This window comes from Amphiura filiformis, chromosome 15 (assembly GCF_039555335.1).
Source record: "Amphiura filiformis chromosome 15, Afil_fr2py, whole genome shotgun sequence".
NCBI classification, from domain to species: Eukaryota; Metazoa; Echinodermata; class Ophiuroidea; order Amphilepidida; family Amphiuridae; genus Amphiura; species Amphiura filiformis.
Window position 1 is genome coordinate 43,594,089 of NC_092642.1, and position 24,328 is coordinate 43,618,416.

At 39.9% G+C, this 24,328-nt stretch overlaps 1 protein-coding gene across 1 annotated transcript in view; it reads right to left on the minus strand.

The window, feature by feature from the left end:
* Positions 1-2,892: 2,892 nt before the first annotated feature.
* Positions 2,893-24,328, minus strand: part of LOC140171691 (sacsin-like) — a 68,974-nt gene continuing 47,538 nt past the window's right edge. The window contains exons 10-12 of the mRNA XM_072194985.1: positions 23,030-23,118; positions 19,370-19,628; positions 2,893-16,823 (exon numbers count right to left, since the gene is read on the minus strand). Coding sequence (XP_072051086.1) covers positions 3,835-16,823; positions 19,370-19,628; positions 23,030-23,118 — 13,337 coding nt within the window. The 3' untranslated portion in view covers positions 2,893-3,834. The remainder of the gene's footprint in view (positions 16,824-19,369; positions 19,629-23,029; positions 23,119-24,328) is intronic.

Consider the following 24,328-nt stretch of genomic DNA (forward strand, 5'->3'; position numbering starts at 1 on the left):
TGTACAGTGGCGTAGCCAGGTTTTCGGAACCGGGGGCACAATTGTAAATGTACCGATGGAAATATTTTTTGCTGACGGAAGTTGTGAATTGTTGACCCCAATTTTGTTTGACCAGTGCGGTCCTCGAAAATCAAAAAAGTGGGGGGGGGGGGGTAAGTGAAAATTTTTCCAAAAACGTTTTTACGTTTATATATCAATATGCTAACGTAAAACAGCCAAAAACGAAGAGTCGTATCCAAGATTTGATGTATTTGAGCAACATGTTCTGTGTTCTTCATCATGTACACACAAAATTGTCTATTGTTGACCCCCAATTTTTTAAACAAAGGTCTGTCGTCTACCGACGGCCTAAGATGAACCAACAGCAATGATGAGCGGCGGGGCACCGGCCCCCCTGCCCCCCACTGGCTACGCCACTGCTCATGTACATGTTTCTTGGAATGTGGAAAATGCCCAACATTTTCGCTTTGATATATTATTAACCTTAAATTTCGAACAACAAGACCTATGGAAATATAAATGGTATTATCAGCTTCCTTGACGTGTTCCTATAGGATCAATGTATTAATATTAAGTAGTACACTGCAGTTTTTTACTTTAATGATTAAAACTACATGTTGAAACATTTGGCTTCTGCCATTCCACTCGCCTTAACAAAGATACCACTCAGTTTCATTAAAGAAACCTGAAACGGGTGAGAAAAACCTGAAAAAGCATGTAAACACAGGCCAAAAAGCCTCAAAATGGGCTGGAAATAAAAATGCGGGAGTTTGGACTCACAAAAAACCTGAAAAGTGGCACCTCTGTATTAAGAAATAACTGCCATATGTTCACTCATAAAACATACTAGAATTGTTTACTTATGAAGTTTCAGAAATTCCCCATTATTGATATCACTCTAATCATGTTATTACATAAATTTCATATACAGTTTCACTCATGCAACACACACATATTTTTAGATTTCCAAAAATCCCCACATGTGGTGTTATCATTCTAATTAATAAAGGTTCATTCATGCAACCCACAAATGACATATTCTTAGTCTTAGGTTTCAAAAATTTGCCATATCTGTTGATATCATTCTAATTACATCTGAATGCACTAATTTGATGTGACATTCAAATGACAGTTATTTTTCTTTTCATTTTGAAAAATTCCCATGTTAAAATATTATTTACAATAAGACTGCACTTTGTCTCATGCAACATACAGGTGGCTGTTAATTTGAGTTGGCAAAATTCCCCCACAATGTTTAGATATCTCCATAGCTACCATAAAGCATTGAGCATACATAATATAATCAATAATTACCTACACAATCAATTATATACACTGCTATACCATTTCAATGAAATTATTTTATTTAGCGGGGAATTCCCCATGTTCCATGTATTGCATGAATTTACAATTTGCCTTTTCCAGACAAACACCTGTTGACAGTAATCCATGAGATAATTCCCCCATGCTTATTATGGAATTTTGTATATACAGTCATTTAGTGTGCAACTTCATCACTTTTAAATTTGACATTTAAATATATTAACTTAATTTTTACTTCTACAAAATCCTTCTCAAACTCAGTACTGCAAACTACATTGCCTGGCTTATATTTAGCCATTTCCAATAGTAATACAACAACATACATTATTGAAACTTCTCAAATGCATCAGAGAAATACAATAATAAAAGAAATTATAATATTGGTTTTAATTACCGGTTGAATGCAACAGTTTGACATTAAAAGAAGTTTACAAAATTTGTATGTGGCAAAATGCTTCACAAATGCATTACTCCAAACTATTGTAAACCAATTTAACCTGTACGAGTGGATGTTCATACGTAGTGGCAGATAAAATGAATTACACTACACTATTTTTCGCTCACTTGGAACGTTTTCACTGATTTGACATCATCATATGACGTCATCAGTGACAGTGAGGAATATCCCAATTTCATCACAGCATCACAATCTGCTGAAGACACTAGTCGAAATAGTGAAAACGTTCCAGGTGAGCGAAAAATAGTGAAGTGTCAAAGTTAAATCATTAGTCAAATTAACCTGGCTCATAGCTATTTACAAATAGTAATACATGTACATCATTGAAACTTCTCATAGGTATATAGGCCTATGCATCAGAGAATACGTATTAATAACAAATCACTTATGACCTTCTTGCATTCAATTATTATATTTTACAACTTTTTGCATATCCATATCACATGATTAACTTTTTACACATGCCATCCTTGCACAATCAATGAATGAATACTAACATTTTTTTCTTCTTTTTATCTAGTTTATACTTGAAAACTAACATAAAATACTCATAATTTAATAATCCACTTAGTATCTCTAAACTAAACTATTACCACATAATTTTTACAGTAGCAATTTTGTATTGTAGCATATTTACAAAGCTTACCCAGTAACAAGGGGAACTCACCGGGTTGCATTACCTAGTTGAAAGAACTACATGTATATTGATGAAGACAAAACAGTTAAATTCATTCCATATGGAATGAATTGAACTCATTTGTCTACATCAACAGTTCTTTCAGCTTATACTTTTTTCATACTATACATGTACATACTTTTTAGCATGGCTTGAGCATTTTTTCAGCCTGGTCCCTTCAGAACCCAAGTGTGTCTCCTCATGGAACAACCATTTTAACAACAAATGTTCAAGCCAGTCAAAATTAGATGTGTTTAATACAGAATAAGCTGATTATAAGATATTAGGCCAAAAAAAAAAGGTTTGTCTCAAAGCTTGCGCGCGCGTTTGTAAAATCCCACGATTTGACAAAAAACAAATCGGAAATTTTTTAATTTAAAAAAAAAAAAATGTTTATAGTTTTTCCAGAAAAATCGGCGAAAATCAGACTTTTTTTCTCAAAATACCATTAAAAAAAGTCGGGAATAAATTTTTTTTTTAAATCGCATTTCGCATTTGTTTTTAAATTTCTCGTGAGCTTTGAGACAAACGTTTTTTTTTTTTGGCCTTATTATTATAATATCAACATTAGTGCCATCCATTACACTGACTTACATTGTAAAAGATTATACTTGAGCATGTTCTTCATAACACCATAAGCAAGGATTTTTTTCTAGTTACATAGACAAAATCCTGCTTAACCCCAACCACTCTGAATGCTACAAAACCCTATAGGATGGGGTCCTCCCCTTCAGTGGGTGGTACAACACATAGGGCACCTGAACTACCCCCCCCCCCTCCCAAAGGGTGTTAGGTTTAATTATGATGTTGTTATCCATGATAGCGAAACAGGGCCCCATTTGTAATTTTATAATTCACGGTTATTAGCTCTTAGTCATACCTTGCAAATGAGTACTGGAATGATATCATTTTCTTTGTAGATTTGCATTTATAATAAAACTACACAAATGCAAGTGTCATATATAGCAACTAACCATCTAAAGATTTCTCATTATATAATATATACATAGTACAAAACATTTCCAGGGCACCAACATTCAAAAAAGAAAGACCACCTTTGAAAATTATTTCATTAAATTTCCTTTAAGAACTGTGCACAATTGGGAATTGTGACTGGATTGGTCTAAATGTATTAGATACATCCAAGAAAGCTACAATATTTGAAGGCACCAACTTTCACCTTTTAAAGAAAGACCACTGAGGAAAATTGATTCATAAAATTATGAACCTTTTGCACAATCAAGAATTGTGACCAGATTGGGCTTTCACTCTTTTGGCATTAGCTTTCACCTTTTAAAGGTCAAGAAGGAAAATTGTTCCACTGAATTCCTTTAACATTGAGTTTCTAGTTTGCAAATGCCATTTTGTGATCAGGAAATTAATAAACATGAATCCCTATAATGTCACAGACTATAGTCATTATTTTCTTTGCTTCTCTAAGAGCAGCCTTGACTGAGAAAGCAGTATATAGTTCTTGGCTTGTTTTTGAAGTACGACTATCTGGGTAGCGTGACCTGTTGAAGTGGCACTGCATGCGGATAATACGAGACACAGACTCATCTAGCTCATTACCTTTGTCTTGTGCAATAGTTGGATGTCCAACCACGTCCCGAACCAATAGACGCAAGTCGTTGGTTCTCAGATTAGGTTCTCCATTCTGACTGTATCTTGCAGCAATGAGAGCTTTTTCTACAACTTGTTGAATCATAAATGCTGCCCAAGCCAGATTTGTGACTTGTTGGTTGTCAATTGTTTGGAGATCTTCTTCAGCTTGCTGGTACCAGAGACGTCCGTTCCTTGGATCAGGTCTTTCTCGGCTGTATGTAGGTGGTACAAAGGAGTCTTGGCTACTTTCAGATCTGTTCCTTCTGTAGTATTGTTCTTGATATCTTCTTGCCTCTTCTCCTTCTCTATTGATATCTTCATCCCAGCGGCGATATTGCTGTGCATATGACATGGTCACGCCAGTACATTGTATTTCAGCTGTTAAAAACTGGAAAGCTGCATTTGCTAGGTCTTGCTGCTCCATGTTCTTATCCGGATGCCACTGCCTATATAACCGCCGCACCATTTCTCGTCTTTCCCTTTCAGGTAGTGTTGCAGCTACCTGTATAAAGTTCCTTATAGAATTCTGTGCCTCCTGTACATTCTTTTGGAGACCTCCATCTGCTTCAGGGGGGAAAGCTCTGCCAGGAACATCTGCAGATGCTACTAGAGCAGATTGAGCAGGTAGTTGTGGACGACGAAATTTGTACAGGAGAGCTACACTGACTATGATTGGTATGTTGGTGCCAATATCTATCTTGTACCTTCGTCGCAAGTCCTGTGCCTCATTTCCATCAGGAGACTCCAATGGCAGTCTCTCTAGTATTTCAACAAAAATCAGTTCATCACCACCATCATCAAGTTGACTTTCTTGTGCTGCAACTGCTAGTGTTTCTGCTAATGGATCAAGACTGACATCTTCTTCCAAAGCTCGTCTGTACGCTGCCGGCTCTCCAGGTCGGAATAGATTGTTCATATTGTCCACTAGCAAGTGCCGGATGTCCATAGGAACAATAAGCCCAGGGCGTGCCATATCAGGTTGAATAGCACCGCATGTAGCATCATCATATTCAGGGATTCCATAGACATCTGTGAGCATTTGGTTCATTCCATCCACATTAGCACAATCCAATACTCCTGATAATTGCAGGATGTGCTCAAGTACTTGCTCACAACATTTGTTCATCATTTCTGCTATTCTTTGCAATACATGTGAAAGTGAATGGATATGATCCCCGTGTTCTAGATACAGACAAAACCTATTATGCTCTTCCTGTTCCATGAGAAACGCTGGCTGCAAAGTCTTCCTTACCATGATCTTCTTTCCAGTTGCATCAAAAAATCCCATCTGCAAGTTGGAAAAGCATTTGAAGCTTAAGTTTTGCTGAAGTCTGGCAATCTTCTGCCTCAGTCCATCATTTAGTACCACACCATTATTCTGATGCTGCACTAGTCGCTGCATAATTCGCTGCATTTCTACTGAAGTAATCAATTTCTTCACATGCTGTAAATATTGACAGTCATCTTCTGCTTCACACTCTTGGTTGGTATCAAATGGTTTCTCGCACATCTCATTCTTCAAGTTTTGTGGTCTAAGTTCTTCTGGAAGCAGCTCAATTAGTTTAGATTCATTCTCTACTGCGAATCCACACTGCTTTAATGGAACAATGAACTTGATGTCAGTTGAAGTCAACTCCAAAGTTGCTATGTCATCCGTGTTGGCATAGTACAAGTCAGTTGAAAGCATCAAGAAATTGTTTGGTGTAGGCAGGTATAACTCTGTTACTGAATGTTGAACTGGAGCAGGTGTATGTTGCAACACTTCAAACAAAAGAAGCACTGCAGCATGTGCCGTCTTTCTTTCTGGAGGAGACATTGCATTTGCAATACATTCTTGATGTACATCTCGAAGGATGTGTGCTATTTGATCAAAGGTGGCTTTATCAGTTGCTCCAAGAAGTGTGAACAAAAGGTCATATGGCCCAAATATTCGCGGTGTTTCATACATGTAAGGTTCCAGGTTTTGTTTCACATGATCATCTATCTTCTTGACCATCTGGCTCGCCTTTATAAGTACATGACCTTGATCAACCAGGCAGATAGGTGTATTTATCAGCCGCCGTTTGATCTCCCCACTGCTATCCTCAAGGTGGTTACTTAAGAATGTGTACACTTTCTCCATGACTGCTTGGAATTTTTCTCTTATCTTTGAAGGTACAATGTCTTCCTCACTGATACAATTTCTTTCTGCCATTTTGTCACAAATGTTTTGGGTATGAGACAAAACTTTGTCTAGGGTTGCTGACATAACAATGCCCAAGCATTCACGTGGTTTGATGATCAGCTTCTTCAGATGTTTGTCCTGAATTTCAAATTTAAATCTTGGAATAGCCCAATGTGGTAAAAGCTTGGCTACAGACCACACTAGATCCCTGTGAGCTATTGATACTGATCCATGATATGCAATGAATTTTGTAGTGTCACCAGGAGGTTCATAGATCTGTTGGAGTTTCTCATCAACAGGTACAGACGGGATGAACTTGATATGAGCAATACTAGCTAAGAAATCCTCATGTTTGAGAACATCATTTGCCCCATCCTCTAAGTTGAGTTCTTTACAGAGTACCCTTGATTTGGAGGCAAGGATGGAAACCTCTTTATCTGTCAAATGTCCCACGGATGTTGCTTGCTCTATTTCACGTGCAAATCCTGCAAACAGAGCTTGTGTTACCTTGGTGTGCAATCCTACTTGACAGAGGAAATTTTGCCATTTGAGATCCTTACTAAATTCTGGTGGTAGGAGCCTGTGCTGTAGTGTTTTACTATCTCTCATGGCATGAAATACATGGTTGCTTGAATCAAAGAAGTGATTAGCGCAGTGAAAATGTCCTTGGTCATTTTGGATGAAAGCAGTTGTTCTGACGGCATCCAGAAGTCTATGCTTCAAACTATCATCAGTAACATGCAGCAAAATCCTGTCTCTGATATGTAGAATATACTTCAGCTTCCTAGCTTTGTTCAGGATATGAAAGTTTGGGAGAACATACTGGATATATATTTCTGCTGTACTGATGTGAGTTATTTTCAATGTTTCATACAGCAGATACAGTTCCTTATGCTCTTTCAGGAAGAGACACATGGAAGCTGTCATCCATAAAATCTGTTGGCAATCTGGCAGATTACGTATAGGTATGTGACAATGGTTGTGGTTACTGATACTGACCAGTTTCTTATCTGTGGTAGCAAATATTGGAAGTCCCTTCAGCATCTGGATTTCTTCTTTTGTGAATTTGGTGCATCCTTGAAAATACTTCAAGAGAATTGCTGCATCATCCTCTGAAAGCTTCCACTGTGTCAGTTTAGCCTGTTCCATGTAGTGAAAGACTCTAAGAACCTGTGTTTGGTTTGTTGGTACAACTAGAACTGATTCAAGTAAGTCTGTCATCCTTGGTTGATAAACCATGTGCATTCCGTATGTAGTACTTTGATTCATCATTATTTTCTCCACGTTTACCTCGGGGCATTTGGCTTTCCTTAGAACTTCCACGATTTTTTTTCGATTTTCAGTGTCGCTAAATTTATCAAGAAACAGGATGGTTTTAGCTAGGCATGGTGGGACTAGAGTACCCTGACATGTGGGAATGATTGGCCAATCTCTCAAAACTTCCAGGCATTCTTTAGGTCCATCTTCCCCTTCAATTGACAGGATAAATTGCCATAGACATCTGACCCATTGTTCCTCTGGATGACCATCAGTCCCTGGTGTCCACTGAATGTGCCGATTGATACCTTTCCAAGCTTTTGGAAGATGAGTACCAATGTGTGTTGAGAGTTCATACATATTGAAATTTTTCAAAAGACCACTTTTGAAAACTTGGTCTCTGAACTCCTCCTCACAGGCATTGCAATCTTGTGAAATACCACATTTGTCACCTTGCTCTCTTCCCTTTTCCCTTTGTTTGGCCTCTTGCAAGTCAATCCAATGTTGCAAGTCAAAAACAAGATCCTTGTGTATGAACAAGCTTGGCAGATTAGGAAGGACATCTAAGTGTTTGGTCAAGTAGGCTCCAGTGGTTGAAGTGAAGACGTCAAGGCTACAGTCATTTGTCAAGCATAGTGGAATGCCTTTCAGTGCACTTACACTTTCTGTATCCTGAAGGCAATACTTCAGCACAGTGTGGCAATTGTTTGGATTTTGAAAAGCAGAATCCTCTACCTTGCAAGGTACAGGGAATTTTGATGTACCGGCAAGTCCACCAATATGTTGCAGAACAGGTTGTGAGGACACAAAAGCAGCCTTTACATCTGCATTCTGAAATGCATAGCATACTCGTGTTGAGGATGACAACAATTTGAATCCTGTTGCAAGAAGAAATGCTCTTAAGGTAGTACAATCTTCCTGATGACTTCTGTGGAGTACCCCATAAGTGGTAGATGATACAGCCAAGTTGTCAAAGAAAGCTCCACTAGAGGATGAAGTTGGATGATACCACTCAACACTCCTGTTGTTTCCATCTGCTCGTTTCACAGGAAGGACTTCCATGTTGTTTCGTGCAATGTATTTCAGAGTTTCTTTTTCCAGAAGAGGCCATTCCTTCTCATCAGAACTTGTATTCATTGGAAACAGCCTATCATAGTCACGCTGATATGAGTCATGCTTGTCTTGGAAATCATCTACTTCAGGATCTAGTAGTATCTTCCCAGCTCTTTCTATGAGGTATGCATAAGCAGGTGCAATCACATGCATAACCAAGAGCCGATTCCACTTGTGTATCAAGCCTCCAGCATTTGCATCACTGTATTCCTCCCCTTTCACCAAGTGTCGTCTAGAAGCATCTAAAAGAAAACACCCATTCACATGGATTGGTAACCCTGTGTAAATCTGAAGTGGTAGGAAACAGAAGGCTTTGTATCTTTTGTTTGTTGGGTCGCTTGATATGTGACTTTGCCTGGCAGAATGTTGACTGGGTTGCTGTACTTGCATCAATGCTGCTGCTCCTCCTCGTGGTAGATGTGTCTTTGTTCTCATGCGGTTATCCACCTCAAAGTTGGCATAGTTATGAAGCCCAATTGTCTGTGACACTAGCCAATTCTCTTTCTTTTCACGATTATCTTTGATTTCCATCCTATAGACTTTATGCAATGGAGGGATCTCTGTAACAAGTCTGTTTTTGTGAGTCTGCAAATGCTCTGATAACTCTTTCCGCATTGCCTCTTCTTCTCTATCAATGGATACCTCAATGGTATATCCTGGACAAAATTTTCCTGTGATTCTATCTATCTTTGAGAAAGAAATCTTCTTGATATGATTCAAGAAAAGAAGTGACTCCCCTGCAACTGCCTCAAAGGCTTTCAGTAGCTCCTCTGCTTTGCTGTTAGTGTATGACTTTGTTGATATTGCAGACTCTCCTGCCATTTTGCTTGATCTGAGTGGAAATCTAAACATGGTTGCTCCTTGTAGTTGGAACTTATCACCTAGATAGCCTGACATCATATCTGGAAACTTTGCATTGCAACCATCTGCACCGTCTACTGTGTACAACATGCCTGGGTGTTCTCTTGTTGCTCCAGGAACATACTTAATATGTGGATCAAAGATACAGAGATGTTCATTGTTAGTTACAAATGTTGGGCAATCTGTCAGATGATATGTTGCATTGAAACCAATACCAAAGCGTCCAGTAGTAGTGGCATCTGTTAACTTTCCTCCAACCCCAACTTTTTGAATACCTTCCAGATCTTCAGGTGAGAATACACTATTGTTATACACACATAGTGCAGGTAGTGTATGGATGTCTGTCCAAGAGTTTCCAACAAGTCTGGTTGAACAGTGCTGTCGTGGGTCATACACAAAATGAAGTTCTGTAGCTCCAGCATCATCAGCATTTTGTAGCAGTTCTTTGAATACATCTGGAATGTGATCATATTGTTGGAGAATACCTTTCAAGCGACTTGTCAGTTCTTCTGATTGTCCAAATGGGCTTTGAAATCCACTTTGTGTTGAACAGTTTTCTAGTTTAAGTTGCCTACACGTCTTGATTCCAAGCTTCTCCACTTGGTCCCTTATGATATCTTTGTGCGTGTAAGTAAGCTCTTCATCTTCTTTTTCCCAAGGAATGTCATTGTATGTGACCTCTGATGTTTGTTTCAGCATACCATTCCTATCAGGAATCCAGATTTCACTTTGATAATCATCAATGCTAGGTTCTTCTACCAAAGCTGATAGGACATCTTTCACAACAGATATGTCATTGGCTGAAAGTTGTCTGTCTTCATGTTCTTCCTTTAGTGATCTAAGAACCTTGATGAAGTCTCTGATGCCAAACGATTCACGTAACCCACATGCTTGAAAGAGGTCACTGAAGGGGTATAGCTCACGGGGAAGTGTGAACAGGTATTTTCCACTTTGGCGTTGATGTCTCAATGCTATTTGGTCACACTTCAGGAATCTGTTGTCCACAAGAACAAAGGGTAAGTCCTTCAGTTCATCAACATACTCTTCAGCATTGTAGCAAGATGTCTTAGTTGCACATAAGATCGCGTTGAGAAAGCTGTATATGCTCTTACAGATTTTTGTTGTTTCTTGTCCCACCTTTTCCAGAGGCATATCAATTACAAAGCGCAGTTGTTTGGTCACATCTTCTACATGTACATCCTTCTGTTGAATGCCCAGAAATATCAGTATTCTGTCTGTGAGTGCATCTTTCCCCAGACAATCCTCATCCAGCACTGGTTGTATAGAGCCTATGATGTGAACATGTTTAGCTTCAAAGAGCTTTGATGCTGGTAAGTGGGCAGATTCACATGGATACCAGTCTAGTGGATAATCTGCTGGTTTGCCGAGTACTGGAAGAAATGGAGCATTACACAATCGTGCCTTCAAGTCACCAGATGGTAGGTCTTTCTTCTCAAGTTTGCTATCCATACATTGTAACAATACTATGGTCCTCTTAACCACTTCTTCTTTTGCCAGGTACAAGCAATTTTCTTGAAGTTTTTCTGCTACATCACAGATGTCTTTCCATGATAGGTCATCTGTGGCCATACCTAGCTGTTCCAAAGAAAGAAGACGTTCTTCTCGTTGATACTCATCACCAAAGGGAAATCTTTCATCATCTTGATCAAACAAGCAGCCAATAGGTTTTCCAGGGTGAACCAATTCTCCAGGCTTGACAAGATCATCTCCACTTGAAGATACTGGAATGCAATCACATCCCTTGAGGTCCTCATCATATTGAGTTTGTTTTTCTGTTCCAACGCGAAGATCAAGAAGATGTAATATGATTTTGCAGCAATGCTTTGGCTGAATGGTGATGTCCTGACTGTTGTTCATGGCGGGAAAGAAAACGTCTGTCAGAAATCTTGACAAATCATATGTATTCTTCTGAATGATATTGTTGGCATCAACTTTACACATGCTCTTCTTGACACTTTCTTCAATTTGTACCCATTTCTTTTTAGGAGCATATTTTCCATTGAGTATGGTTATGACAGCATCATGAACATCCTGCTTGATCAAAGAATCCTCCACAAAAAAGCAATCATGTATTCCAACCCATTTGTTGCCATTGAAGATAACCTTTGGAGGTTGCTGAGCATCAACAAGTTGCTTGTAAAATGCTTCCACAACAGGATGGAAATCACTCTCTACCACATCCCACTGTGGCCAAAGTGTCTGAAACTGCCGTGCATCAAGGAAGTCTTCATCTTGAAGTTTTTGCAAGTCCTGCAGCAGATTAACTAGTGCTTTTGTCAGCACCTCTTCCATGAGATAGACATTCCACCTGGTCTCAAATTCCCCATCTTTCTTTACACCAGCAGCAGATGAAGCCTTACTCCAAAGATGACGGCGATTTGGTTGCAGAAGGAAGTTCCCATTGATGTGAAATGGTAGCCCTGTTGAGACAGTAAGAGGAAGATAAGTGAAAGCACTACCCAGAGTCTGGCTGTAGTGGTTGCTAATCAAAGAGATAGGCATGCGGCTACCTATTCCAGTGCCAGTTTCCAGCTGTACTGCCACCCCACCACATGGCAAGATCCCAGCTTTTCTACCTTCAGGTGAAGTTGCCATTTTTAGGGCATTGCCAGTTGTCATACATGAGCTTACCACAAAGAATGTGTCCTTTTTACCTGTCCGTTTCGCTGTTTGAAATTTTTCTCTTACCTTCAGCACATATGTTGACTCTGGAACAGAAAGAGTGTCATTCTTCAGTCTTTCTGCTGTTTTTCGAAGTATTTGTCTCTGTACAACCGAGTCCTCTTCATTTTCAATGTAGCGTCCAGGCAGGGTCTTCTCACAAGTCACACATATGTCAAGAAGTGTTTCATACTCATCCGTTGGAGTCCTATCTGCCTTCAATGTTTGCACCTGAACATGTGTCACATTCTGTGTAAACAATAGCAGTGATGATGCTGATTCTTTGAGTGATTTTACCATCTTGTCCATCTGATCTTTCGAATCGTAGACGGCCTCAGAAAGATACTCATGAGAGGTGCTTTTTGCTTCTTTTTGTGTTCTCAAGGGAAGACGAAACAGTGTGTTGTCATATCCCTGTGTTGATGGTGATAGATCACAACCAAAAATGCCCTGAAATGGCTTGAACTGATTCGGGTACGTCCTGAGTGTAGCGAGATGTCTTTCCTTTGTGATGTTGAGTTTAACGCCTGGCCTACCAGGTACCACACGATCGCCAAGGTGATTGGTTCGAGGATCAAAAATCATGAAGAATGGACCACTTACAAAGCTTGGTACATCTGTAATGTGATAAACTGATGTGAATCCAAGCCCAAATCGCCCTATTTTCTCCAAGTGCTCTTTCTTGCTTGCAGCTGCTATACTGCATATGTTGGCAACATCTTTGTCTGTGAATACAGCATTGTTGTATACCCATAACGCTGGTCCATGGCACATTTCCATTCCTTCATTCAGTAGTTTGCTTTTACAATCCTTGTTTTCCCTCCAATCAATCAAGAATCTGACTTCAGTAGCACCAGCATCATCTGCATTCTGTATGAGCTCTTTGAAGATGTCCAGTCCTTCTTTGTACATCTCCAGGTTACGTTTGATGGCATTGACAGTACTCTGGTGAGGACCTTCTACCTCATACCCCAAATCAACCGCTTCTAAAGGTGCAACAAGATGACTTATTGGATGCAACCCTAGTCGTTTTGCAGTGGCATTAGGAACCATCTCATGTACAATAAATTTGCCACAATCATCTTGGTTGTATTCTTGTAGGAGACGTTCTTCATCTGCCACATCAACATACATACACTCTGAAGAATTGACCATCTTCAATCTGATCCCTTCCTTTCTTTGTAGCTCCCTACATGGAACGAGTACATCAGTAATGGGCGCATCAGGAGTGGCAAAGGCTGCAATACTACTCAAGATATCACAGACCAACCGTAGGTCATTCCCCTTCTCAATCTCATCAATCCCCTCATCAACCTCATCAATATTCATGCTATTGCACAGATATTTCTCCTGAATACACCTTAGTACTTCACACAAAGCATCTTTGTCAAACTGCTCCAGAACACCCAGCATCCTGTACAGTCTTTTGAATTGGTGTAGAGTTGGTGGGATCACATACAGGTAAGGAACTAGATTAACACTCATGTTACCTTTGTTAAAAGCAACCTTGTCTGTAGTTGTAAATCCAGTGCCATGCCACACAAGTGATGTAGTGGCTGTGAAGATCTTCCTATTTTCAAGATGTTTCTCTGGTGCTTGATTTAGGAAGCCATAGATGTCTTCAACAATTCTTGTCATTTCCTGGTGATTTGCATCGACCACATGTTGCAAATGTTTTGCCACATCTTTCACAGTGTTGTATTTGTCTGCATTCAGGACATCACTCCAACTGAAGTACCTTGCAAATGTTCCTGTAACTTGTTCTACTTTGACAAGAGGTTTCACAGAACCAAGCAAATTGGAATGCTTAAGTAGGGCAACATCTTCTGGACGATGAAGTATGTTAGAAGACCCTTTCCATGCAAGAGATGTTGGATATAAATTAGGTCTGACTGCTTCACATGGAACCCAACAACGGTCTTGTAGGAATTTACCAAGCTCTTTCTTAATGTTGTTGCGAGATACTTTAACATCGAGCAACTGTGAGTTTTCTGTAATATGGGTTAGCAAAGCTGTTGCCACTTCTGTATCACAAGATTCTGGTAACAAGACTGCAATCTCAAGGATCTCTTGAGCTGTTACTGAAGATTCTTCTCTCAATCCAACTCTCTTTAAAAGGGTGAGCAATGTATCTTCTGCATAGTCACTGACTGGGAATACATTTCGGCCTTTGAAAAGGCTCTTCATGTGCTTATTATCAGGGGGAAATAGTTCTGCAGGACTCTTCAAACCTGAACTTGTGGGTACAAAGCTGATGGTCCGAATGAATTCATTATATTCCCGATATTGAAGCAGCCAGCCCATGATGTCTTGACTTTCTTCAGAGCTGTAGAAGTTTTGGTTGATGTCTTTCAGGATTTCTTTGGTTAAGTCTACTTTGGAAATCCTGTCTGCACCAAGGCTGATTGCAAGGATATCACAGTCGTCATCCTTCTCAACCAAATACTGTCTTCTCAAACGCTTTGCAGGGATATCATAGAATCTAGCTGGCACCATAGTTTTGCACTGGGAAACAGCTACATATGTAGCACAAGTGCTATGAAAAATGGGCAGTTGAGAAAGATTCTTCTTGAAATTGCCTGGAAGTACACCTTGTGAGAATAGGTGACGAATATCATCTCTGAGACTGTTAGAACAATTGTCAAGATTGGTGATGGCAAGTTGACTCCACCAAGCTTCAAGAACTGTAGCAACTCCATTTGCATCAGGTGGTAAGATTACTTTGTCAATATATGGATGTTGTGTGATGAAATTTGGCAGGTTGCCTCGGATCACAACTATACCTAGACTCTCAAGATATTTTCCCACTGACTCTGAGATTGCGAGGTCTTGGCCAGAAGAAGACATCACTTTGCTGTATATCAGAGTGTGTTTCTTCAGTTTTGCCAAACGCATGTTTCTATCACATTTCTCCAATGGAACAAGTGGAAAGTTAAGGAGCTTAGTTATCATGTTGGGTGCTTGACTAAGTTGACTTGCTATCCACTTCCAGAAAGTTTCCAGCCAAATAACATCAGGTTGCTGTTGAGCACCTGCAGTACCTCCAGGAATCCAATTGATGATAGCATCTTGCCCTTGCATCCAATCTCTTGGTAGTGCCTCTGCAAGCACTTTGGGGACTTCATCATGAGTAAGACGTTTCAGTTGGGTGTTATTCTGGGCATCCTTCAGGATTTCAGGCAGATTATCTGCTGCAAATCTATGTGCCATGTTGGGAAAGATATTTCTTGGAATCTGTGCTGTTGAGATGTAGACAGTTGGTGCATTAGCATTGGAGAAGTTAGTAAAGCTTCCATCCGACAGTGGCAGCAGTTGGATATTTTCCAGATCTTGCAATTTTCCATCCTTCAGTATGTACTGCAAAATGTGTATCTTCTCCGCACGATTCATCCATTGAAGTGAATCTCCTCTAATTGCCTTTCTGACTACCTCTGGTGTGATACTCTGTGTTCGAATTTCACCCCATTTCAGAGCTTCCATGATGTGATCCGGGATCTTTCCAGCTGGTACATGAAATCCCTTTCGTTCCATAACTCTCTGCACCAATTCATCTTGGTTTCCTTCAATGTACACATCAGATGGCATTAGCCATGATTGGGTACCATTACCAGATGAGAAGAGGACACCCTTTTTCTCCATACTCTGTAAAAACGTTTTCACTCCAACTTTCCAATTGTCTTTTAAAGCCGACACCCTGGGCCATGCTTTGTAAACTACTTCTGCTGATGTCCCATCTCTGATTGCAGTCTCGATCAGTTGAACATATGCTTCAGGGAAAACTTCATTCACCAGGAGTTGGTTCCATTCTGCTGCAGGTACTACTTTTCCAACTTCAGGCCACTCAATTCTTTGACGATCATTTGTAAGGCCAAAGTACCCATGCACATGAATAGGTAAGCCTGACAGGGTATCCTGGTTGACTGGCAATGGTAGGAAGCAAAATAGACGACACATAGTCTGCTCTCTACTGTCATCAGTATCATAAGATACTCCTATCCAAGGTGAAAGATTCAACTCCCTATCATGCATCAACTCTTGAAGTTCTGGAGACACTCCATCTACCTTTAATGTGTTTACACTCAAGTACCTGCTAGTGTCCACTCTTTTTTCATCTGTCATTGTGATGTTCATATTGGATGACATGCTGACAGTACTTTTCAGATTGAAAGCTGCTTCTAGAAATGCCTCTCGTTTTGACTGAAGTGAAGGATGATCACCCTCAGTCCCTAGAGATTCTGATGCTGCAATACGAAACAGCAATGTTTCATCCTCTTCTGCACTGTTCTTTTGATAAAATGAGATTCTCTCTACACTTTTGAGGAACAAAGGGGAAATCTGTGCATCTGCTTTGAATGACTCAAACAACATGTGGACTTTTCTGTCATCCCACTGTGTATTACAAAGTTGGGATTTGGTGTTTTCATTTCTCAGTGGAAAACGAAAAATGGTGCCTTCAAAGTTCTCTTTTTCAAGGTTTTTTCTGGAACAATTGAACAAAGGATTAATGTAAGGCCTCATTTGGTCAGTGAATTTGTCATAAGTGTTGAGGTTAAGTAGAAAGCTTAAACCTGCTCTTCCTTCATATGTTCTATGCTTTGAAGGGTCAGTATGTACATCATCTATGAAGTGCTTTGCGTGTGGATCTAGAAATCCAATCTGGTCTCCGCTTAAGACACTGGGGACATCTGGAAAGAAAAACAAAAGGAAACATACATAATCAGAAATATCTTGGGAAGATTGTTTAAGTTTGACCTTGCAGGTGCCTGTATGTGGTGTCCGGCTGGAAATGGAATGGATCATTTAACTTCATAGGATAAAATAAAAGTGAAGCGCATTTAAAGTATTATTCAGATTTCCTTATACAAATTAAGCGTACATGCTAGCCGTCCAGCGCGTATTATTTTGCAGAAGGTCCAATGCACACGCTGGACGTCGCGCACATATACACAATGGTTTTAAAGCTGTCAAAGGAACCTTGGAAAAGAGTATAATAGTTAATGAACTATGTATCGTCCAACTAAACCTTAAACACAAAGGCAAAGATATTTCAGGCACCTTCTCGCGATTCTGTACACAAATTCAGAGTGTTGTATTAAACAAGTCAACCTTGGGTCGAATCACCAGTCATGTCAACGGAAACAGCACATTAGGTCTGAAGGGTCTTTGAGTCAAAAAAAGGATTAGGTTAATGGGTCGCATTACATAATTGTTGATAGACAACACTTTCGACACATGGGCGGACACACATGATGGCATAAGGTCTGTTCCTTTGGATGACCAAATAAAAAAAACTATAAAAAAAACCCAAAAAAGTGGCTGTAACTATCCAATCAAAAACAGAGCATTTTCCTTCAACAGAATGAGGCAGACTTGTAGTACCCGTACTCGTACCCGTACCCGTACTCGAGTCCCAATTTCCGTACCCGTACCCATGGCTCCGGACCCGTACCCGTACTCATGCCCTATTTTGGCTTCGGACCCGTACCCGTACCCGTACTCATGGACTGGGACCTGTACCCGTACCCGTACTCATGGACTGGGACCCGTACCCGTACCCCCGGGACCCGTACCCGTACCCATGGCCTGGGACCCGTACCCGTACCCGTACTCATGGCCCGGGACCCGTACCCGTGCCCGTGGACACGGGTACCATGGGTACGGGTACCATACCATACAGTGCCTGCCTACATGCATGTAAGAAAGTGAGAGTAGATCTACTCTCACTTCTCACAAGCCTGTTATATATAACTCCACTAATGCACTGAGTCCTCTGATCATAGACATAATCACAATAATAGGTTACATGGATGGGGTTGGGTGGGGAGTAACACATGCATTGATCCAGATAGCAAGTACCCTAATTTAAAATTGTAGCCTGGCCCAGGGCCCTGAAAGAGGTAAATCTAGTCCTGGCTACACAAAATACACATGTATGCTACACACAGGGTAGATACTAGATACCTACATTGTCATGATTGTGACAGCCTCCAGCCTATGCACACTCATGCCACTCATACATGTAGCATTCACACTCTGACTGATACAGAAACAAAATAGCAAACTGGAACTAAAACATTTCAAGAAATTGTTGTTTGTGGTGAATTTCAAGTTATCATGTTTTGATATCATTATTATAGCATTATTTTATTCATCATTTTAATATTCCCCATCCAAATACACTCCCCTAGCACAAGTGCACACATAAAACTACATTTTCCCACCACATGTACTTGGGCAGTGTGTGCATTTGAGTCAAATGATACAGAGTTCCTTTGCCATACCATGTTTACAGATATTTATGATTTATTGGAACTTATAGGCAAACTATTAATAATTATCCAGATGTGCATAATTAATGATAATAATTATATTAAGCCAATGGATAATCTGGTGGATGTGTGCTGGGATGTGTGGATGTGCATGAAAGGCTTCACTAAATTTGACATCCAGTTGATGTTTTGAGGTGAATGCTATATCACTGCTAAATGTATGTTGAAATTAGTATTGTACAGTCTGTGTGTCAATACACAGACATAGTTTACATGATTTTTGCATCCCAAAATATTTAAGCTAGATTCACTAAGACCATCACCAATCTCTTTTTGTACTTCCACAAAACCAGTTCTACAATTTTCTGTAAATGGAAGTACTTCTTAGCAAATAGAAATGTCTCAGCAACTCATGGCACACACAACAAATTAAAATGTTGTATAAATATGGTTATGACGAAATTAATTTCTCTAATTCTGTTGGTGCGAAATGTAGTTTAATTCATTTGTTTTGTTGTGGTATAAATGACATCAAAGTGTGTATTTACAGCAAGGTATAATAGCCAATAAATTAATGTCAATAATCAATAACAATAGCTTTGTTTATACCCATGTACCCATAATGGGACTCATACAAGTATTCTAGTCCCAATATCTGCACCCGTACCCATGGCCCGTACCCGTACCCATACTGGGACCCGTACCCGTACCCGTACTCGAGTCCCAATTTCCGTACCCGTACTCATGGCTCCGGACCCGTACCCTATTTTGGGTTCGGACCCGTACCCGTACCCGTACTCATGGCTTCGGACCCGTACCCGTACCCATGGCCTGGGACCCGTACCCGTACCCATGGTCTGGGACCCGTACCCGTACTCATGGCTCGGACCCGTACCCGTACCCATGACGGGTCCCAATACTACAAGTCTGGAATGAGGCAATATTCAAAAATCTCAACTCACCTGTAAGATGGTATACAGATATGAAGCCCATGCCAAATTGTCCAATTTTTGTGCGATCATCACGTTTGCCACTCCTCTGTGGGTTTTGGATGTTGTTCCAATCCTGTTCTTGAAATATAGCATCATTGTAGACGAATATGCTAGGACCATTGAAATCACGTAGCGACTCTGACCACATCTTTTCAGTGGGATATTGTGTTTTGTCATAAAGAAAGATGACCTCTTTGGCCCCAGCGTCATCGGCATTTTGTAGTTGCTCCTGTAGGAACAAGTTTAAAAACAAGAGCACCAATGTGTATTAGCCTCGCCTGAATTGAGTATTCACAGAAATGCTTCATTTGCTCTGCAAAGAGATCCTCACATTTTCTCATGCCACTGATATTCCAGCAACTAAAGAATTTAATTTTATACCGGTATTAAAGAAATCCTCCAGGAACCTGTGGCTAAAAGATGTTTTTAGCACGTTCTCCTCACAGTGGCGGCGCCAGGAAATTTTTTCGGGGGGGGGGGCATTAGGGGGGAATAGTGAATTTCAGGGGGCAAAATCAACAAATTTTAGCATAAAATTACCGCAAAAAGTGGAAATTTTTGTAATTTTGGCTTTTTTGGGGGGGGGGGGCTGGAGGGGCAAGAGTTTTGACTGGGGGGCATTTGCCCCCCATGCCCCCCGTGGCGCCGCCTCACGGTTATTTCCACCAAATTTCAGTCAAATTAGAGTAATTTACAATTTGACCTAGAGATGACCTTTGGTGTGTTTTTGTAACATGTTCTCCCACACCTTCAAATTTATTTCCAGCAAGTATTTGCCAAATCAGAACCATTTCCAGAAATTTCACAATTCTTTTTATATGACCCTGGATGACATTTATATTTTCCTTAACACTCCACTTTGCCCTTCCTGTAAGGTTGTGTTCTCACTACAGACATGGGGTCTCGTAACTCGGTCCACATTGATTTCGCGTTCTCACTAGCACCAAAATGCTGATGTAGGATCTACACCACTTACCCGGATGTTATAATATCAAGCGCTTCAATGCATGACCATGACGTCACAAATTCTGTTCCAATGCATGTTTTGAGCCGAACTCACAGCACAAATCAAACTTTACTATAGACTATCAATTTGGAAAGATCATGTTTTATTTCCAGGCCCCTGATATATTCCTTCATTCTATGGATATGTTATTTTGTGATACATGTATATGCATGTATTTGGAAAGATCTGAAATAAACAGCTTTAAAAACTGTTATTTTAAATATAGGCCTATACGTGTAAAATGAGAGAAATACATCGGGTTGTTATTTCTGATTTTGGTCAAGCACGCCGATTCACACGCAACGCAACACAACCTCTCAGTCTAGCAAAATGTATACCTCAAAAACGAATATTACACCTGAATATCCTTTTGTATTATACTGTAAAGCCCAATGTCGTTTTGTTTAATTCTGAAACTGGATAAAATCTGTATCTTGCCGCGATGCCGTTGTTTTCACACTGCACGAGAAGCATGCTGCATGCTCATCAAACTACGGCAAGCATCTAGAATGAACGAACGTCCGTGTATATATCCACTTTCCCCTCAACTTTTACGCATAAATAATTACATGAAATAAAGCATGTATAAATTTGTTCTATAACCAGCAGACTTTTTAAGTTGAAAATGCATGTTTAAATTTTATCATGGAAAATTATATAATGTAGACATGTATATTGTATAGGCCTATAGTACAACGACAGCCATCAAGGTTGTGCATACAACATTTCCGGTATAAGTGGATCGAGTCCACTTGTAAACGCGTTCTCACTATGCTGTTTGATACCACGTCCTAGGTACGAGACTACCTCAATGAGGTGGTCTCGATGCTACATCCTGGATGTAGGATCGAAACCACGTACTTATTTTTGCGTTCTCACTATGCCCGGGCACTATGCTTGGAAGTGGACTCGAAGTAGGATCGAGTCACGTCCTGGTATCAAACAGGCATAGTAGGAATGTGCCCTAAGTATTTTGCCCAACCTTGGTAATGATTTATTAATTCCAGGAGTAAAATTTGAGTCTTAGTATTTATGCATATTGATCTCATTTGACCCCCAAGATGACCCTTGACCTCATGATCCTTCAGATCACTATAGGCCTGGGTGCTTAATCTCGCCGATTAACTATGCGGCGTGCCGGAACCCAAGCCGCAGACCTCACGCCGATCGCCTATGCTGAGAAATAAAATACTGTTAAGATATGCACTAACAAAATGTGTGTCTGCCCGATGAAAAGCCATGTTCAGTCACCCGTTCATCAGCTTGATCGATCGGCCCAACTACTACATTTCTCGCAACCGGCTTATAACACTTGACAACAATACCCTTACAAATTAGTGTCCTTGAGTGTGTTGATTCTTTGCCGGATTATATCGACTGATCCACTAATTGCTCACGGTGAGTAAACTCAAGTAAGTACTACAATAAACATTAATATAAAGGTTTTGAGTAATGAATGGCAAACTGCAGAGCAAGAAGATGGCAAGATGTTATAACTTGTTGCCCATAACTGCTCATGAATTCGCAACCAGGGATATGGCCACACTATATTAATTCATCGGCGTGCTGCGGCTTGAATCTGCAAGCAGCAGGAGTGCCATCAAAATGCTCCGAGCCGACGCAGAGGTAATCCGCGAGATTAAGCACCGGAGCCTAAGTCCTCAACCAATTGATTATTGCTACCAAGCTTGAGTTCAGTAGTCTTGATACTTTTGAAATAGCATCTATTTTATGAAATTTTATCAAATTAGGTTGATCATTCTTGTAATTATTTCGTTTAAGCCAGTCCTAACCCTAATACTAACTCTAATTTCATGGTAATTTCAAATTAGCACATATTCATATATACACATACAGACAGAAATAGTGATTTACCCTTGACCTCAAGATCCTTCAGGTCACATAAGTGCACCCACGGATCATTGCTACCAAGTTTGAGTTCAGTAGTATTGATACTTTTGGAATGGCATCTATTTTATGAAACTTTAGGGCATATTCCTGGGCACATATTAATACATACTTATACAGACAGAAATAGTGATTATTGCATCATAGTCTCATTTGAAAAATGTTCAGGCAAGACAAAAAGTACCAAATTATCACTTGCTTTGGGAGTATATGTTAATCAAGGAAAACTATCGTAATCCTGGTGTCCCAATTCCATGCAGTTTTACACATAAGAGTAACATAGGTTTTGAAATGCACATCAGTGTACTTTGATCTTGCATGGGAATTGAAAATGTGTCCATCACTCAATTGGAAAGATTTTAACACTTGGTGTCAGAGTGATCTGAGCAATGGGCAGAAACGATTCAGCTGCATTTAAATTTTTGGCTTTCTCATAATATTGCCAGTGGTGGTTTTCATGCCAAGATGATCGTCTTAATTAAGACTTTAAATACGAGCTGATCCATTTCAGCATGTTGAATTTTGGGCAAGAGTGGGTTGCATATTGAAGTCCATTTTATGATGCATTTGTATTAAAAGTCCACTGTTTGGTGGTTGCACAAAAACATTTTCTCACTAGAATTACCCCCTTCCCTTAATTCCCTCCACCCCCAAAAAAATCCTGGTTAGTTAACCTTCCAACTTGACCAGGAGTCATGTGACTGCAGAATACATACCTGTAGCACCTGAGGCCCCTCATGGTAAACACCAAGAATATTTTTCAAGAAGTCGAGAAGCGGTGGCACATTTTGTCTGAATTCTTTGACTGTAAAATAAGGAAAAGGTGAAAAATTAAAAGTTTTTCCCTTGAGAACTCGACAAAGTCCATTTTTCAAAAGAAAATATGAAGTGTTTGATTGTGACTTAACATATCATTATCCATGTGTGGGGTACTGGGGGTATTGTCAACATTTAGTACTGGAAATGATGTCAGAGTAACATAGAGGGTGCTATTCTGATTAAAGCAACACCCACCTCATTAATATTCAGATATGCTAATTAGCAACACCCCTCATTAATACTAGTATTCATGAATATACACGAGCTAGCTTGTGAATATACATGAGATTTTGATAAAAGTGGTCAATAAAATACCACATGAACGTTTGTACAGGATCTGGGCAAACTTTCCTGAAATCGGGTTACCTATAACAGGCATCTCTGAATCCAAATCTTTAGTGATGTTAACCTACCAGTGAGTGAAGCATATCAAAACCTTTCTATGTGAAAAGTAACATGTTTTTTACCCAAAATAATATTCACTACACAATGAAAAGCAATAGTGACCTTGATGAACGCGAGCTGTGTGGAGTCATGCTGAAATATGAGATCGTATAGTCTCACGCAAAGTCTACGCTTGGTCGTATTTCACGTAATCTGAATTATGCTGTGCCATATAGGCTGTGACTAAGACTGGCAGACCCAGCGAGTTATCGAAGGGACTAGAATTGACTTCTGATTAGGGGTACCCATAGTTTTTTGTATCTTGGTGAGACTAAATTCAGGTCTATCATAACCATTTTTAGATGACCATTAGGGAAAATGTCTATACAGTCGATTAACCCGAAAACATTTTTTTAATAACGTGGGCGCTATTTCAGTAGAGTGACTGTTGGAACAGGGCAGGTTTGACAGGAAAACCCAGAAAAACTTGATCTCACGCAGGGAAAGAAACAAAATGAGTGAAAAGATGGAATAAATAAAAAATTCAGGCGGGTTTATGGAAGCACCTACAGCTTCAAAAAAATAATTTTAGGGTTAAAGAATATCTCAAGGTAATATAAACGTGGGTATAGAATTCTGAGTTCACTAGTTCGAAATTGACGGCGATTTAAAGAAAAAATTTGGTCATTTTAGCCAGTTTTCTGTTGCGCTTTTGAATGGCCAAGTCTGCCGTGAATTCACTGATTCTGAAATATTACTAAAGGTTTTGATATGGGCTCCTCTCTACAATATGCTTTTAAAAAAGATAGAAC